Genomic DNA, 19,472 nt, shown 5'->3' on the forward strand with positions numbered 1-19,472 from the left:
GCCTCAGTAGGCTCAGTCCTTTTTAGCTTTGGAGACCCAGGTTTGGGGCAAGGCGAATCCTTATAGGTGGCACAGGGTCCTGCTACTCCTCTCCTCAGTCAGTCCCTTGTGCTTGTTTTCCTTCCCTTCTGGGGAGTGAGTGCAGCCTACTTACTGGGAAGGTCTGGTGTCTTGCTGCAAACAGCCTACTGGCAACTTCCCTACTCCTCTCACTCCCTCACTCTCCCCCCCTACCACCCAGGGGAGGGTTTAAGAAGGTCCCAAGTAGCTGGAGTCAGCTGAACCTAATTGGTTCCCTAGCAACCCCTTTTCCAGCTGAACCTTATTGCCCCGTGGTTCTCTCTCCTCAGTGGATAGGGAGGGGCCTTTTAATTCCCTGGGATTAATTACTACCCTCCTTTTGTAGCTATTTGTCCTGGGTTTACCACAGCATATATATCTTCTTACTATATGTTTCATTCTATGCTTCCAATGAAGTGGGCTGTAGCCCACGAAAGCTTATGGTCTAATAAATTTGTTAGTCTCTAAGGTGCCACAAGTACTCCTGTTCTTTTTGCAGATACAGACTAACACGGCTGCTACTCAAACCTTTTGCTCTCAGTGTGGACAGAACTGCCATTTATGTTAAGGAGAGGTTACTCACTTTGTGTATTAATTGGGGTTCTTTGAGGTGTGTTTCCCTGTGGGTGCTCCACTTCAGGTGCTCCTGCATCCTGCACCTTTGATCAAAGTATTTTGGTAGTGGTGCCTGTTGGGCCTGCACGTGCCCTCAACACATCCTTGTGCCCTGCACCAAGACTATATGGGGCTGTGTGGGTGAACTGCCCTCAGTTCTGTCTCCATCAAAGTTCCGCAAGGCAGACTGAAGCAAAGTGGAAGGAGGACGGTGGAGCACCCTGAGCGGGACACATCTTGAAGAACTCCAGTTACTGCACAAGGTGAGTAACTGCTCCTTCTTCTTTGAAATGTTCCCTGTGGGTGCTTCACTTCAGGTGACTCCCAAGTAGTATCCCCCTAAGGGAGCGGGAGGTTTGGAACAGAGTCCAAAGCAGAAAAGAGAATTGCATTGCCTATAGCAGCATCTGATCTAGCCACAGGCACCAATGCATAATGACTGGAAAACTTATGAACAGAGGACCAAGTTGCTACTCTCAAGATGTCTGCAATTGGTACATCTTTCAGTAAGGCTATAGAAGTAGATACTGCTTTTTTGGAATGTGCTATCATCCTGGAAGGGGGTTGAACAAGAGTTCAGTTGTAACAGTTCCTAATACATCTGGAGATCCACTTTGATAACCTCTTTTTTGAAACAGCTGAACACTTGTTTCTGTCTACAAAAGATTCAAATAGCCTAGAAGATCTTTTAAATGGTTTGGTCCTCTCTAGATAAAGGGCTAATGTCCTCCTGGCAATTAGGGTATGAAATATGGCTTCTTTAGTAGTTGGGTGTGGTTTTGAGGGGAAAAATGGAAGATAAATGGTTTGATTAATATGAAATTCTGAGGACGACTTAGGTAAAAATCTTGGATTGATCCATAGTGATACTTTCTCTCTGGTGAATACTGTAAATGGGGGTGGGGGGTCAGCCATTAAAAACCCCCAATTCTCCAACCCTTTGGGCAGAAGTGATAGCTACAGGGAAGGCTGTCTTCATAGATAAATCTAATAAAGAAAACGTAGCTAGTAGCTCAAAAGGAATTCAGGACTAAGTTGAGGTCCCAGCTAGGAATGGGATCTCTGATTTTGGGGCAGAGATTCGACAAACCTCTTAGAAATCTTGTTGTAGTTGAGTAAGCAAAGAGTGAAAAATCCATTCTGGCTGTGTGAAAAGCTATTATTGCTGCTAGGTATATACTAATGCAATTCACAGAAAGACCCAATGTTTTCAGTTCCAACAGGTAATCCAATATCCTGGGAAGAAGAGAGTGAGTCAGCTAAATCTGATGACTGTTGCACCAAAGATAATAGCTTTTCTATTTCTGGAGGTAAGTATTTCTTGTGGAGTCTTTTCTACCATCTAATAAGATGCGTTGTACCTCTCCTGAATAGGATACCTCGACTCCCGAGAACCCACCAAGAAACCATGCTTGAAGTCTCAGAATCTGCGGGCTGGGGTGAAGTGTTTGACCAGCATCCTGAGTCATTAGGCGAGGAATGAATAGAAACTCGCATGGAGGGTGAAAAGTGAGTCTGATTAGATAGGGATACCAAACTTGTCTTGGCCATGTTGATGCAATCAATATGACCCTGTTCCGATCTTGTTTGATCTTGTTGAGAACCTTTAACATTAACGGCATCTGAAAGTTTGAAGAGATGTATATGTCAAGTCTCTAAAGAGCTTGCAATCTTCAAAGGGGAGGTCTTCAGAGGTACTCTGGACCTTTCTTGGGATGCCCAACAGCTTCAGCCAAGAAGCTCTCCTCATGACCACTCTAGTGGATATAGACCATGCTGCTATATCTGCAACATCCAAGGAAGCCTGGAGCAATGTGCAATGGCTTTACATACATCACAATGTTCATCTAGTAAGTGCTCAATAAACAAATTTAATTTGTTGTAATTCAGATAGTGGTATTTTGCCATGAGCATGATTTGCTATTCTGAACCAAAAAGTGTGGTTGAAGAATAAGGTTGGGGACCAAAAACATTTAGTCTGTTGGGGTCCTTACTTTCCAGGGTGGACTTTGAGCTATTTTGTCTGCCTCGTTCATGAATGGCCTCCACTACTAGGAAATGGAAAGTGTTACTGTAATTGAAATAGCTATGTACAATTGTTATTGGTAATTTAGCATAATGACAGACATAATTAAACTAACTCACTTTCTTGAAATTTTCAGACCTAAATTTTGATGTTATATAACGCTATTTAAGAATTAAAAAATAGCTGCTTTAATATTGTTACTATTTTTACTGAATTCAATGTTGCGCTCATAAGAGCCCTTTAAACAGAAGATGATAAATGTTTGGGAGTGTGGTAGCTCAGAAAACTGTCTGGAGGAAGTTTATGTAGTGCAACAAGAACACCTCACACATACTCACTTCTCCCCTCACCCTCACCCCACCCCCGTAAGATCTTCTGAAGGATATCAAGATGCAAATATCTCATAACAAGAGCAAATGCATTGAGCTATCATATCAACTAAAGCAGGGCTCTATTTACAGCATCTCAACCCCTCTGTGAATGTTTTATATATCTCTTTGAGCTGCCATGGTCCCCGTACCAATCCATTTGTTACTCCACTAACAATGCCTCCACACTCTGAGCAACAGCCATTATTGAGAATTATAGCATCAGAAGGAAAATATAATCCTTAATGCAGCTCTACTCTGGAAAATGACTATGGTAAATTGGCACCTTCTTGTTCCACATATAGGCTCCCTTTGAGTTTTCAAAGTAACATCTGTTTACTTTAGTGACAAACTTTCTTTATATTTTTACTTTTACTCCACTCAGCAGATCTGAGGAGCCAACTAAGCTGACAAGGGGTTATAGTGGTAGGATTCTTCATTCTTGTACAGGAGCAACAGAATTGTTTATCAAACTGAACCAACTACATCTGCACAAATTCACCTAAAACAGTCTGCCTGCACTGGTGTCATTGAAGGCATAATTTGGAATGTGAATCTTTATGATGTGTGAGATTAAAAAGAATTCATTTTAGCTCTTAAAGCGCATTGAGTTTGCAGGCTTACAGACAGGAAATACCACATTCAGTCTGACAGAAAATAAACATGCCACCCTACAATGCTATTTGCACAGTCATTTTTCTGAATAGAAATGCACTTTGATTATGATGGAGTCTCCTGTCCATGTTGACATAAAAGATTCAGCAAACAAACACATATATGCAAGAACTGCAAACACTGATACATGTGGGACAGACGAGATTACCCATCAACATCACAGGCTGCTGTATCCTTGCTTTTGTCATGTTCACAGATTTCACATAAGGTGCTAATGACTTGCTTCAAAGTGGTTCTTGATGACATGACAAATCTGCCATCATCTTGCTTCCCAGTTGGTGACGTCAACTGGACATGCTTTCACATTTGAGACTTCAGTGTGTCTTTATATCATTTGTACTGGCCACCAGGAGAAAAAGAGCTTTACTTTAGCTCACCATAAAATATGGCCTTGGGTATTCTCGAGCGGGCCATGCTCATGAGATGCTCAGATCAATGCAGCTAAGCTTTTATGAGCGTGCTTTGAATGCCAGACACCTGACAATGATTAAGAATTTTGATATTGGGAATCCTGTCCCTCCAACTGATACTGTAACTATACCAGAGACAGCACATATGGACCTATCAATATGGTGGCAATCTGTTGTCCACGTCTCACAATCATACAGAAGCACTGTAAGCATGACCCCCCTCAACAGACATTTAGCTTAGTGCTTATTTTGATGCCTCTATTTTTCTAAAGTGGTGTGAGAGCATTCCAGATGCAGAGCTGGTTTTAGCTTTGTGATCGGTAATCTCACCCTCAGTTGTGGCATTCTGTGACCGTTCACTCCTGAGGCAGCAAAACTTCAAGGACTTGAGAGGTGCACTTTTGATCTTAACTGGGAAGACATGCCTATCCCCTGGCACAGGTTTCTTTAGGTTGATTGTAAAACCAAAATGACTGCATGAGCAAAGCGGTCAGTTATAAATTGAACGTCATCAATCGAGTGAGCAGCCAGTGCACAATCATCAGCAATCAAAAGTTCCTTAATGAGTAAATCTGCCACTTTCATGTGAACAATGAAGTGTTGCAGATGGAACAAAATCCCATCAGTGCGGAACTGGATAAATACTCCTCTGTCAATGTCATGAAATGCATCCCTAAGCATAGCCCCAAAAAAGGATGCAAAAGAGCATGGGAGCCAGTCTTGTTTGTTGCCATTGGTCACCAGAAAGGAGTCAGATATCTCACCATTTTCCACCACACTGACCCTCATCACATCATAAAAGGACCAAATGACAGAACTAAACTTTGCAGGGCATCCAGACGTGAACAAACATTTCCAGAGACCCTTGCGACTTAGAGTCAAAAGCTTTAGCGAAGTTGATGAAGACTGCTGTTTTGTTGTTGGCACTTTTCCTGAAGCTGAGGGGTTGTGAAAGTCATGTCTATAGTGCTCTGTCCAGATTAAAATCCACATTGAGATGATCACATTTTAAAATCAGATGTGAATGTAAATATTTTAATTATATTCAATGTATTATTTGTATTATTGTAGTGCCTAGGACCCCCATTCATGGACCACAATGACTCCATTTTGGTAGGCACTATAAAAACACAAAGACACTCCTGCCTTATTTAAGTATAAGACAAGAAACCACATACAGATATGGACAGATCAATGAGAGGAATACAAGGAATCAATGAGAGAATACTGGTCAGCATGATAGCAACTGGTCTCAGCACACCAACAGACTAGCCATTTGTATTTAAGTTCACTAAAACAGACTAATAAAGTAACACTATCTAAATAGGTTGCTAACAAGTCTGAAATTAACTTTTAACTTCACCTTTAGAATACATCACCATAAAGAAGTCAACACCAATTTAATCCAAATAAGTTCAAGAATTTTCCAAGTGTAATAAGTGGTGGTTGGTATACATTATCTATCTTCTGCCCTCTTTCAATTCCTTACATTTGATCCACTAGCAACACAACACAGAGTACATCAATTTAAAGTTTGTGTATTAGGAATTGGGATACATTGAAATTTATGTTTATTTCAGTTTTAAAAAAAGAGAAAACTGGTAAAGAGAGTTAGAGAAATAGAAAAGGAAAATACAAAAATAGTACATTATGCTAGTTTTTCCGGAAAAACTCCTACAATAGTTTGTCAGCTTTCCTAATATAACCTCCTATTTTCATGAGTCTATAATTTTACCATAGTTGCAAACATATGCTTAAGGGAGAAGCAATGTTTTAGTGCTTTGTGGAATACATGGAATGCCTCACTCCTGTTAACAAGACCATTTAAACACTTTTTTGCATTTAGATTCCTTCCAGTTTTCCAAAGAGATACTTTATGCACATTGATAAACTGCATATTTACCCAGAGACTCTGGGTATATTTATTCTGCCATGTATATTTTTCTGTGCTTCAATCAACATTATCTACACTGTAGGGAGAAAGCTTAGTGATCTACGCATCAGGTTTTAAACATCTAAACTCCAACCACATGTTCAAATCCCATCAATGCTGATTCCGCCCTTAATCCTTAGAAGGTAGAAAAAGTGGTAATTGTGCCATATGAGCGTGTTTCAAATGAGATCTTAAAAAACAAGTTTAATCAGTTCTGCACGTAAAAGCAGAGGTCTACGCTAGCATCCTGGCCAGAATTTTCTATTCCAACACAAATTATTATCAATGATCATTTGAAGACAGGGAAGATAGTGGTTGTGATTCAGAAGTCAGAAGGAACTAAGAGGAATGGTACAGCATACAGCTTCTAATTTTGTGCACCTAAACTCACTAGTCTCAGATACTGTTTGCCAGCTAATTCATTATGGATTACAAAGAAAACAGTAATTGAAAACAATAATCTTATTGTTGTGGAAAAAATAAGAATTCCTATTGTCTCATTGACTCATAGACTTTAATGTCAGAAAGGACCATCATGATCATCTAATCATAGAATCATAGAACTGGACGGGACCTCGAGAGGTCATCTAGTCCAGTCCCCTACACTCATGGCAGGACTAAGTATACCTAGACCATCCCTGACAGGTGTTTGTCTGCTCTTAAAACTCTCCAATGATGGAGACTCCCCAACCTCCCTAGGCAATTTATTCCAGTGCTTAACCACTCTGACAGTTAGGAAGTTTTTCCTAATGTCCAACCTAAACCTCCCTTCCTACAATTTAAGCCCATTGCTTCTTTTTAAGGTTAAGAAAAACAAATTTTTCTTCCTCCTCCTTGTAACAACCTTTGACATACTTGAAAACTGTTATATCCCCTCTCAGTCTTCTCTTCTCCAGACTAAACAAACTCAATTTTTTCAATCTTCCCTCATAGGTCATGTTTTCTGGACCTTTAAACATTTTTGTTGCTCTCCTCTGGACTTCCACCAATTTGTCCACATCCTTCCTGAAATGTGGCACCCAGAACTGGACACACTATTCCAGTTGAGGCCTAATCACCGTGGAGTAGAACAGAAGAATTACTTCTCGTGTCTTGCTTACAACACTCCTGATCCTACATCCCAGAATGATGTTCAGGTTTTTTGCAACAGCGTTACACTGTTGACTCATATTTAGCTTGTGGTCCACTATGATGCCTAGATCCCTTTCCGCAGTACTCCTTCCTAAGCAGTCATATCACATCTTGTATGAATGCAACTGATTGTTCCTTCCTAAGTGGAGTACTCTGCATTTGTCCTTATTGAATTTAATCCTATTTACTTCAGATCATTTCTCCAGTTTGTCCAGATCATTTTGAATTATAATCCTACCCTCCAAAGCACTTGCAACCCCTCCCAGCTTGGTACCATCCGCAAACTTTAGAAGTGTACTCTGTATGCCATTATCTAAATCATTGATGAAGACATTGAACAGAACCGGACCCAGAACCGATCCCTGTGGGACGCCACTCATTATGCCCTTCCAGCATTATTGTGAACCACTGATAACTACTCCCTGGGAATGGTTTTCCAACCAGTTTTGCAGCCACCTTATAGTAGCTCCATCTAAGCTGCATTTCCCTAGTTTGTTTATGAGAAGGTCATGCGAGACAGTATCAAAAGCCTTACTAAAGTCAAGATATACCAAGTCTACCGCTTCCCCCATCCACAAGGCTTGTTACGCTGTCAAAGTAAGCTATCATGTTGGTTTGACATGATTTGTTCTTGACAAATCCATGCTGACTGTTACTTATCACCTTATTATCTTCTAGACGTTTTCAAATTGATTGCTTAATTATTTGCTCCATTATCTTTTCAGGTACAGAAGTTAAGCTGACTGGTCTGTAATTCCCTGGGTTGTCCTTATTTCCATTTTTATAGATTGGCATGTATTTGCCCTTTTCCAGTCGTCTGGAATCTCTCCTGTCTTCCATGACTTTTCAAAAATAATCACTAATGGCTCAGATATCTCCTCAGTCAGTTCCTTGAGTATTCTGGGATGTATTTCATCAGGCCCTGGGGACTTGAAGACATCTAATATGTCCAAGTAATTTTTAACTTGTTCTTTCCCTATTTTAGCCTCTTCTGATCCAATCTCATTTTCACTGGCATTCACTACGTTAGACGTCTAATCACCAACAACCTTCCTGGTGAAAACTGAAACAAAGAAGTCATTAAGCACCTCTGTCATTTCCACATTTTCTGTTATTATTCCTGCCCTGCCCCCATTGAGTAACAGGCCTACCCTGTCCTTGGTCTTTCTCTTGCTTCTAATGTATTTGTAGAACTTTTTCTTGTTACTCTTTATGTCTCTAGCTAGTTTGTTCTCGTTTTGTGCCTTGGCCTTTCTAATTTTGTCCCTACATGCTTGTGTTATTTGTTTTTATTCATCATTTTTAATTTGACTTAGTTTCCACTTTTTATAGGATTCTTTTTTGATTTTTAGATCATTGAGGATCCCCTGGTTAAGCCAGGATGGTCTTTTGCCATACTTCCTATCTTTCCTATGCAGTGGGATAGTTTGCTCTTGTGCCCTTAAAAATGTCTCTTTGAAAAACTGCCAACTGTCTTCTATTGTTTTTCCCCTTTGACTTGCTTCCCATGAGATCTTACCTACCAACTCCCTGAGTTTGCTAAAGTCTTTATTCTTGAAATCCATTGTCTTTGTTTTGCTGTTCTCCCTCCTACCATTCCTTAGAAACATGAACTCTATCATTTCATGATCACTTTCACCCAAGCTGCCTTCCACTTTCAAATTCTCAACCAGTTCCTCCCTCTTTGTCAAAATCAAATCTAGAACAACCTCTCCCCTAGTAGCTGTCTTCACCTTCTGAAATAAAAAATTGTCTCCAATACTTTCCAAGAACTTACTGGATAATCTGACCTCCTGCACATTGCAGGCCACAGAACCTCACGCACCCACTCCTGTAATACAGTAACTCAGCCAGAGGTTAGGGGTGAAGTCCTCAAATAATGATATAAAGACTCCAAGTTACAGAGAATCCATCGCTTACACTAGTTTAAACCTGCAGGTGACCCGTGACCCATGCAGCAGAGGAAGGTGAAAAACCCTCAGAGTCTTGCCAGTCTGACCCAGAGGAAAATTCCTTCCTGACCCCAAATATGGCGATCAGTTAGACCCTGAGCATATGAACAAGACCCAGTAGCTAGACACGTGGGAAAGAATTCTCTGTAGTAACTCGGAGACTCCCCATCTAGTGTCCCATCACCAGCCATTGGAGATATTTGCTGCTAGCAGTCGCAGATCAACTATATGTCATTGTAGGCAGTCTCATATACCATCCCCATAAACTTGTCTTATTATGATATTCAAAATAGGAGCCTAAAGTTCTAAAGCCTGATTTTGTCAGAAGAGCTGAACATCCAGCAGCTTCCCTTGAACTCAAGGGAAACTGTAAAAGTCTAACATATGAAAAATCAGATATATCAAGGCAACCATTTGTGAAAATCTTGGCTTACATTTTTAATACAATGTAAATTATTTTGGAACACTGAGAGTTTGACTCCTTGAAAATAGCTGAATATCCATTTTAATTTGGAGAGAGGGGGTAATTCATGTTTAACAATTACGAATTGAAATAATTTGGGTTTGGCATATTAAATCCCAGGACAAAGAAACAATTCACTAGTTTAAGATCATTCTTGAGCTTCAAACATAAGAAATCCTGTAAAACGGTTATATAATAAACATCATGCTTCAGTTAAATAACTGACTTCTAAGATACTGTTAAGAAATATGAGCTGTCATTTTTTGGTAAAATACAGACTGTATCATAATTCACATGCACAGTGGGGCTGAATTAAAGTTGCAAAGACAACCTTAATTCTGGCATTTCCTATCTTTTCAGTGCTTGACTTGAGAGCCTTAATAATGTTCTTTTAACACAGTGTTTTTGTGTGTATTTTCTGAGGTATTTAAAAAGAAAATTGAAACAACAGAAATTTCATCATGTGGCATCATATTAACACCCACCTGGGCCATTAGCAGGGTTGGAATCTTTACATCTATGGCACAAATCTCTGTTACTTGAATTAGCAAAGTAACCGATAGCGACAGTAGTACTAGTTGTCATCCTCTATGTGAATCAGCACTAGAGGGGAATGGGAGACACACTTTTTCCGTTGGTTTCACAGCGATCTGCTGACAGCAGAGGAATGGTGAGACTCAGGAATCGTGGGTTCCATTCCAGGCTCTGGAGGGGAGTATGTCTAGAGGGCACAGACTTCTGCCAATATCCACCAAGCTTGATCCCTTCTGCCCTGGCCCTGGCCTGTCTCTTCCCCACTCCTGGCTCCTTGTGCCAGACTCAATCTCCTTGTCCAGCTAGTCATAGGCTTCCTGCTCTCATTTCCAGTGTCTGGTCCCACCTAAATGGGGAGCAGCTGGGCAGCAACAATTACAGGGAAAGTCCAGCTTCACCCCTGTAACTCTGGGACTGAGGATGCTCATTTACTCTGTGGGGATGGTGCATGTGCAGGCAGGTCAGTACTGGGAGCTGCGAGAGGCATGAGCATGCTCAGTAAGGGCAGATTATTCAGAGATTATAACTGTTAAACTGAACTAGTCTCTCCTGAGCATGTGCAAATTGCAAATTTGGGTGGCTTTTCATAGGAATGACAAGAGGCATATCCTTGACACAAAGGCCACCCTCTTGCCAAATTTCAAGTCCTTGTAGTCCAAAGTATGGGAGCACTAATCTTGTCAAAGAAAAAGTTACCATAACGTTTTTAACACGGGCAAAACGATGCATTTCACCTTAGCCCCATTCTCAGAAATGGCTGAACTGTTTTAGGTGAAATTAAAAAAACAAAATAAAACAAAACAAAAAAACAGCTAGAGGCAGAAACCTAGCATGGAAAATTTCTACTCGAGCTGTTAAAGCTTGACTCAGTTAGAATAAACTCATAATCTGGTTTTATAATTGGAAGTGTCAGGCAACCTTAATAATAGGCAGTGCTACCAGCCCCGCCTATATTTAGAGTGATACATAGTTTACCCATGTATTTGGAAGAGGTGATATGCTGTGTTTTAGACAAAGTGGTGCTTCAGACTATCCTACCCTGGTTCTTCAAAGGGACTGATTATGCATCATATTTTTTTATAACTGTATCAGCTCAATTCTATTTATTTTTTATTCATCATATTGCAAGACCAGGTCAAAAAGATGTTATAGAATTCATTAAATGAAAACACTGTCTACATTACACATTGATCTGATTCACCTAGGAAATATGAATTTTGATTCTGCTTCTTCAAGAATAATGCTAATAGGAAGTACAGCTAACTCCCTTCAGCGATATATACCCTTTAAAAACATGTGCAGTGTTTTGTCAATAGATGGGCCAAGTCAACTCATTCAAGATCCCTGAGGAAGAGTTTGCAGATTCTCTTTACCGAAATCCTCAAGTCTTTTTTCCTGCTTTATTTTTGTGCTCTACTAAAGACCACAACATTGTCAGAAAATGGTTATATGACAGATTTTATACTACACATTTAGTGATAATATTTTAATTATGAACAATCAAACCTGTGCATTAAAACAGCATTAAAGTTGATTCTACAAGACAGTTTGATAACTTATGTCTTGTAGCTTATGTAAGGAAACAAGAAATGGCTGTGCAATGCCACTCTCAATAAAGAGAAAAATTCCCTGGAGCCTTCAATGTAATGTTCCCTCTCCCCCGGCTCCCGAACCAGCATTCTCCGCTTAACAAAGATGTTATTGAACAAAGCTACATATAAAAAGAAATCAAACATGCATTTCACAGCAAAACAGGCAACTCAGATGGCTTTTTTCATGAATTTTTAATATCTAGCCACAGCTAAGCGTTAAAGTGAATTTTACGTCAGCTGTAGCACAGCAGCTTGACGCACTGGTTTTCAGACGTTAAAAAGAAGGTAAAACACAACACAAGAGTCCTTTATTTTTCTGGACTCTTCTGCCCATCTCTCTTATTAAAGGCAGGAAAAGTGAACATCTGAGAACTATGGAATTTATTAGAAGGTACATTCAATTTTCTAAAAATAGGGAGCCAGAGGTCTGCGAGAGAGCAAATAGTGATTTACAGTTCCCTCAAAGTAATTGATGACCAAAAAAAAAAAAAATTCGGGCCAGATTGTGTCTTTTCTTTCAGCTTAATAGAAGCATTTTTAAAGAGCAACATATCTGCACAATATTGAAGATTGTATTGGTAGTTATAGTTACTGGCATGTGTCTTATTTACTTCTGGTCGCATAGTCCACTAGCGTGAAATTGTGTTATTTTATTAATATCTAAAAATGTGACAACAATACCATAAAGGACAAAATATGCAGGAAGAGAACTGCAAAGTCACCATTGCTGGCACTATTTAATATTTAGTGTCCAACAAGAATATATGTAAAAATAAAATTGTGCCTTAATTGGTGCCATTTTGGATCATGCTACCGTACAAAACTAAACAAAGCCCAGAGAAAGGAAAACATTCAACATCATTACACTGGTGGCTCAAGGTGACCTTTGCTCTTACTTTATTCACATTGCATTAAAATATACAACAGAAATATTATGACAATGAGAAAGTGAAAGAAAAGAAACAGTTACTTACTGTAACTGTGGTTCTTCAAGATCTGATGCAGACATGTATTCCACTTAGGTGTTTGCACACCCAGTGTGCCAGAGCCAGAGAAATTTAACTAGCAGTACCCACAGAGGGGCGGCACTCACGCCTGTTGGCCATACCGCACCCCTGGCTACATGAGACAGTGCCCCCCTCAGTTCCTTCTCATGGAACACCCAGAAATGAGACTCTGATGCAGAGGGGATGGAGGGTGGGTCATGGAATACACGTCTGCATCACATCTCGAAGAACAACAGTTATAGTAAATAACTGTTTTGTCCTCTTTGAGTTGATTCAGTCGTGTATTCCACTTAGGTGATTCACAAGCAGTAACCACACAAGAGGTGTGGCTTGGAGTCTACCTAAACAAGGACTGCAGGACCGCTCTACCAAAGCTTGCATCAACCCTGGAAGATGCGGTTATGGCGTAATGGTTTGTGAACGTATGTACCAACAACCACGTAGGAGCCCTGCACATGTCCAATATGGGAAGGTGACTGAGGAACACTATGCATTTTGCTTGCACCCTCATTGAATTAGCTCACACCCACTGAGGAGGCATAGCTGCATATGAAACAGCTTCAGTCTTGATGCAGGATGTTATCCAGACCGCTTGACCCTTCATGTGATCTGCATTTTACACAAACAAATGAGGTGAAGCATGAAAAGGTTTAGTTCTATCCAGAAAAACAGCTAGGAACCGCCTGATATCTAATGTCTGGAGATGCTGCTCTTCTGGAGATGAAAACAGCTCAGGAAAGTACACAGGTAAACATACCACCTCGTTCAAATTAAACCAAGAAACCACTTTAGACAAAAATTTTGGATACAGTCATAAAGTCACTTTGTCTTTGGAGAACTGTGTGTAAGGAGACTCTGCCATTAGAGCCTATGAATCACACACTCTCCTTGAAGATGTTATCACTACCAGGAATACAGTTTTCCAAAGTGAGCAGAAAAAGAGACAAGATGCCTGGGGCTTGATCAGAGGTCCTATTAAGGCCACTAGCACTGAGTTAGGATCCTACAGAGGAACTGGCTCTTGGACCGGAGGATGTCGACAAAGGAGTGATTTTAAGAATCTTGCTATCATGGCACTGGAGAAGATTGATCTTCCCTGAACAGGGGGATGAAATGCTGATATCACCTCCAGATGCACTTTCAATGAACTAAACAGAAGCCCCAACGACTGAAGGTGCAGCAGATACTCCAAAATGTCCTGAATAGAGGCCAGGGTAGGCAGGCTAATGATCATACTGAAAATCACTTCAATTTAGCTGAACAGGACATCCTAGTGGAGGGTTTGCGTCAAGGAGGATTTGTTGGAAAGCTGCTCTTCCTCCTCATTCAGCCATGCAGCAGCCACGCTGTGAGATGCAGGGAGTTGAGTGAATGATGCAAGGTGTGGCCTTGGTTCTGAGTGAGTAAGCTGGGATGGGGAGGAAGCGGTAGGGCAGGCTGAATAGACCGTGTGAGAAGGTCAGAGAGCCAGCACTGTCTCAGCCATGCTGGGGCCATGAGAATGAGCTTGGCCCGATACACCTTGAGCTTGAGGATGACCTGAGGGATGACTGGGATCAGGGGAAAGCCGTACAGGAGAGCTGACTGCCAGCAGAGGTGGAAAGCGTCAGACAGTGAGCCTGGACTGAAGCCCCCTTCAAGAGCAGAACAGATGACATTTCCTGATGTCCCTTGTTGCAAACAGGTCAATTGTCGCGACGCCCCAAGCTGTGAAGATGACCTGGAGGACATCTGTCTTCATGGACCACTCATGGAAAAAATACCTGCTGAGATGGTTCGCAAGATGATTCTGAACCCAGGAAAGTGAATGGCTATCAGAGTAATAGTCTCCTCAATGCAGAACTGCCACAGTCTGATCACCTCTCAGCAGAGCAAGATAGAGTGCCCCCCAACCCATCAGGGAGGTGTCAGTAACCACCAGCTTGGCTGGTGAGGTCCAGACAAAGGGAATGCCTTGGAAAATATTCTCTGGATGCAACCACCACTGTAAGGAGTCCAGGAACAGTGGAGGAAAACAAACCAGGTGTGTACACCCCCCGAAGGACCACAGGATAGCCCTTGAGTCCTAGAAGGAGAGTAGCATCTTGTCATTTTTGTCTGAGAACAGTGTTTGTAAAAGGCAAATCCTCAGTTGCTTGCTGGACATTAGGGGCAATGCCCAAATTCTGCAGCCAGGAAGCTCTCCTCATGATGACTGTGGAAGCCATCACTCTGGCTGAGGTGTCAATGACGTCTAACGCAGACAAATGCCCAAAATTCCTCTTGCAAGGCCTTCGGCAGCTGGTCTACAAACTTTGATGTAGCTGTTCAGTTAAAAAAAATGTTACTTGGACAGCAGGCTTGCTGGTTAGCAATTCACATCTACAAGGAAGAAGAACTGTAAATCTTCCTGCCTGTGAGGATCCATTCATTTAGCGTCCCTATCCTTGGGGACTTAAACCTGCCCCACCAAGCTCTGTTGTTCACCGCAGTTACAACTAGGGAATTTGGGCCTGGATGGGAGAAAAACCCCTCAAATCCCATATGGAAATGAAATAGTACTTTTCCACGTGCTTAGCCACAGGCGCTATCGAAGCCAGTGTGCTCCAGAGGGCCTTAGCCAGTTTGAGAAGTACATCATCGATAGGGAGGGTGACTCTCCCAGGGTCTGATGAAAGACTTCCATTAGGAAACTTCCAGACCAGCTCTAATTATGAGCACTGTACAACAGTATCCAAGTTCACATACTGTTGCCCATCACAGTAGCATCTGAGTGCTAACCATTATTCTAAAAAAAAAGGCAACATTATCTTCTTCCTTTCTAGCAGGTAAGAGTAAATGCTTGATTAGCATTAAGATATTTTTGTTTGATTGGTTCTGTCACACTCATGAACCTCTCCCTACCGGATGACAGTTTTATCTTTCCAATGAAATATGCTTGTCATGGCACGTCACTGCTGCAGACAGAAAGCCAATCTCTCAGGTTACTAGTGCCAATATAAAAGAGGGCTTTGGTGCCAGACCTAAACTGAACACTATTCACTGGGGATCCAATACAGAGAGAACAACAGTGGAGTTCTCTAATCACGGCAACCCTTGCTGCTCAGCAGACAAGCTGATTTGTTTTGTACCAGTTATTGCATTTCCCAAATAGTACAAAATGCAGGTTGCTGCGAACACCTCACTCCAGTCCCTTTTTCCAGGGTGAGATACTTCACTCTTAGATATGAGTTGTAGTTATCAAGCATGGAGGTAATGATTGAGCAGATCATCATGGATAGGTCTGCATTCAATAGGATGGGGTGTAACCTTCTGGACAGATGGAATGGAGAAAAGCACGGGACATTCTTTGAATCCCTCCCCATCCCGCCTATAGCTTCAACTGTTTAAATGCCTCCTCACTCACACTCTGGCTTTTCTCCTCTTTCCGGATTCCTTTCTTGCATCCCCCGTGACTTCCTAGCCTCCCTAACTCGTTACTTGCTCTCTTTGTGGATTCTTTATCTTACTCAATGCTCTCCTTAGTGCAGCTACCCTCCCCAGGCACAAGGATGCTGGAATCAATGCTGTTACACCCGGGCTGAATCTGGCCCCATATATTGCATTGCCAAGAACTAGGTATGCAGGATTCCTTGTTACAATATCACTTTCTTTAAATACACAGGCAGCTTAGAAATGATGTAAACGGTATTGATCCAGGGAAAGCTTTGATCCAGAATTTGATGAAATACATCTTTTAACTGTTAACTAAAAATATCTAATTGGATGGAAGAAACTCCTATAGGAAAACAACTCATTGGGTTAAATTCATCTTTGGTGAAACTCCTACAGCAGACTGAAAGAGGCAGGGAGTTCTCAGCACACTCAGCCAAGGAAAAGAGAGAGCTGCAGGAAGCTGTTCCTTTATCCAAGCTAGGGAGAGCAGGTGTGTTTCTCCCACACTTTAACCCTTTGTTAAAAACAAATGCCATGAAGCCCTGTGAATACACCTGCCACACAAGTGATGTAGCTGAAGGGACCTTAGAGACATACAAGAGCAAACACACAATGAAAGCAAACAGAAGTTAGGGGCTTGAAGCAGCAATTACTGGATTGAGGTTATTATCCTGTGGTGTGCAGGTCAGTCATAATTGTCCCATCTAGCCTGAAAAGCTATGAAACTATGAAAATAGAAGAATATTGAAGGAAACAAGTACAATTTTCATTTGTCATACTATACAGTATAATGAGAACTCAGTTCACATACTTCATCTCTGTAGTAGCCTTTAAAAAGAGGATGGCAGGGTGAGCAATGTTCTAATCACCCTTCAAATAAGAATGAAATATAAATTGTCTCAGCAGCAACACTTAGCTGAAATACAGGATATAAAGAAAGGACGCCCCCCCCCCACCATCTGCTTCAAAACCAACTAAAAGGTAAAGCTCTGCTGTCTCATTTCCACATAATAAGGTCAGTCCATTTATTGCACCAAATACTCCATTGTTATTTACCATAGGATCATAGAAAGGTAGAGCCGGAAGGGACCTTGAGAAGTCATCTCATCCAGTCCCGTGTTGAGGCCAGACCAAGTAAACCTAGACCATCTCTGACAGGTGTTTGTCTAAACTGTTCTTAAAAACCTCCAAAGATGGAGATTCCACAACCTCCCTTTGAAGACTATTCCAGTGCTTAACTATCCTTATGGTTAGAAAGTTTTTTCCTAATCTCCACCTAAATCTCCCTTGCTGAAGATTAAGCTCATTACTTCTTGTCTTCAGTGAACATGGAGAACAATCGATCACCATCCTCTTTATAACAGCCTCTACATAATTACAATTTGATTGTTTAGTAATTTGTTCCAGTATCTTTCCAGGTATCAAAGTTAGGCTGACTGGTCAACAGTTCCCCTTTTTAAAGATAGATACTATATTTGCACTTCTTCATTCCTCTGGGACCTCACCTGTCCTCCATGAATTCCCAAACATTATCGCTAATGGTTCCAAGATTGCTTTGGCTAGTTCTTTAAGTACCCCAGGATGAATTTCATCAGGCTCTGCCGACTTGAATACAACTAACTTATTTAATATTGTTGAACCCATTCTTTATTTTAGCTTGTGTTTCTTCCCCTTGTTGTTAATATGCATTGCAGTCATTACCAAAGGCAATATATAAAGAAAGATATCTGACCTGGTATAATCATCCTCTACAAGCATGTGCTTTGGAATCGGTGAGTATCTTCCTGGTGAGATAGGAGCCAAAGACGCCTTGTACTCTAAAGTGCCATTGTTGCCAGTGAGTATATGGTTTTCCATTGGTGGAGAATAAGCTGATGATTAAAATAAGCAATTGTAGTGAGTGACATTCGCATTTGGTTGATGTGATAGTATTGTTTTCATTTAATCACCAATAATGTGTTTGGTGCTGTACAAGACACAAAACACAGACAGTTCCTGCCTCAAAGAGTGTAAAATCTAAACAAGGCAGTGAAGGGAATGAATGGCTAGGATTTTGTTTACTCATTCACTTTGTGTGGAGATTAAGGAAGGAGAGGATCTTTAGGAGGGATTTGGATGAGAAGGGGATGGCTTTGGAGACAGAGAGCAGGAAGGCATTTAATGAATAAGTGCATGAATGCAAAAAGGAATGGAGATAGTTGTAGGAGATAAGTAGATGAGAGGGACATTATGTCTTATACCACCATTTTTAGAGTGCCAGAAGCAATATAATAAGAGACCCAGTTTAGAGAAAAAAATTAGGGGGAAACAATAGGTTATAATTTAGGACAGGGATTATTCAAAAGATCCTAGAAGAGTTGGGATCCCAAATCCCACTAAACTGAATTTTCAGTGCCAATTTAGATTGCATCATAATTTAGATCCCAGGAAAAGCTGTTAAGAAGAGTGAAAGCTAATATAGATATGATACATGCTAATGATTAACAAAGACAGTACTATGCTGTTTGCTTGTATTTTGCTTTGGGTCTCAAAATAATGGTGCTGGCTGGAAATATGTAATAATGACTGTGACCAAATCTCTAATCCATGTAATCATAGGAAAGGAAATACTAAGGAGGAAAAACAAAGACATGCTTTTGCACTGATTGATGATTAATTTCCTTTTGAAATGGAAGTGTTTAAACTTTCTAGTCATAGGTTCAATCCATTCTTCAGATGGTGAATTATTAAATATTTTAAGACCAAACGCTTCTATAAGGAAAGGCCATTCCTTGCTAAGAGACAAACAAACTTGTATGTTGTGACAAAGCTCTGTCCTTGTCTCTGTGGCTCCCGCGTTTCCTGGCAGATTTCACTAGCCTCAGAGGCTCACTGTGACCCTCCATGTAGCCCTTCTCTCTCTAGAGGCAAGGGTCACAGCCTACTGAGCCATTTTCATCATAAGCCAGCAAGGGAGGTGAGGAGAAGCTATGCTCCCTTGCACAGTCTCTGTTGTCTCCCAGTCTCAGTGATTAATCACGGGGCAATGGGGGGAGCACGGGCCCTCCCTCTACTCCGGGCTGCAGCCCAGGGACCCCAATAGTATCAGCTATGGTATATGACTTTTTAGAAACAGGACACATACAATTCCCTGGGCCACATGCCCACAGCAGCCCCCCACTTCCACAAGATCCACTTCACCCTTACCTCACGGCCTCCTTCCTTGTACCTGATATGGTTTGTACTGCTCAGTCTCTCCAACAGCATGGCTTCCTCCTACAGCTCCTGACACACCCTCACCTGACTAACTGGG

General features: G+C 41.2%; 1 protein-coding gene across 22 annotated transcripts in view; it reads right to left on the minus strand.

Moving 5' to 3' along the window:
* DLG2 (discs large MAGUK scaffold protein 2) overlaps window positions 1-19,472 on the minus strand; it is a 1,447,004-nt gene that overhangs the window by 358,689 nt on the left and 1,068,843 nt on the right. For all 22 annotated transcript variants that reach the window (XM_074955894.1, XM_074956046.1, XM_074955852.1 and 19 more), the window contains one exon: window positions 17,913-18,051. In XM_074955894.1, coding sequence (XP_074811995.1) covers window positions 17,913-18,051 — 139 coding nt within the window. The remainder of the gene's footprint in view (window positions 1-17,912; window positions 18,052-19,472) is intronic.

This window comes from Natator depressus, chromosome 1 (assembly GCF_965152275.1).
Source record: "Natator depressus isolate rNatDep1 chromosome 1, rNatDep2.hap1, whole genome shotgun sequence".
NCBI lineage: Eukaryota > Metazoa > Chordata > Testudines > Cheloniidae > Natator > Natator depressus.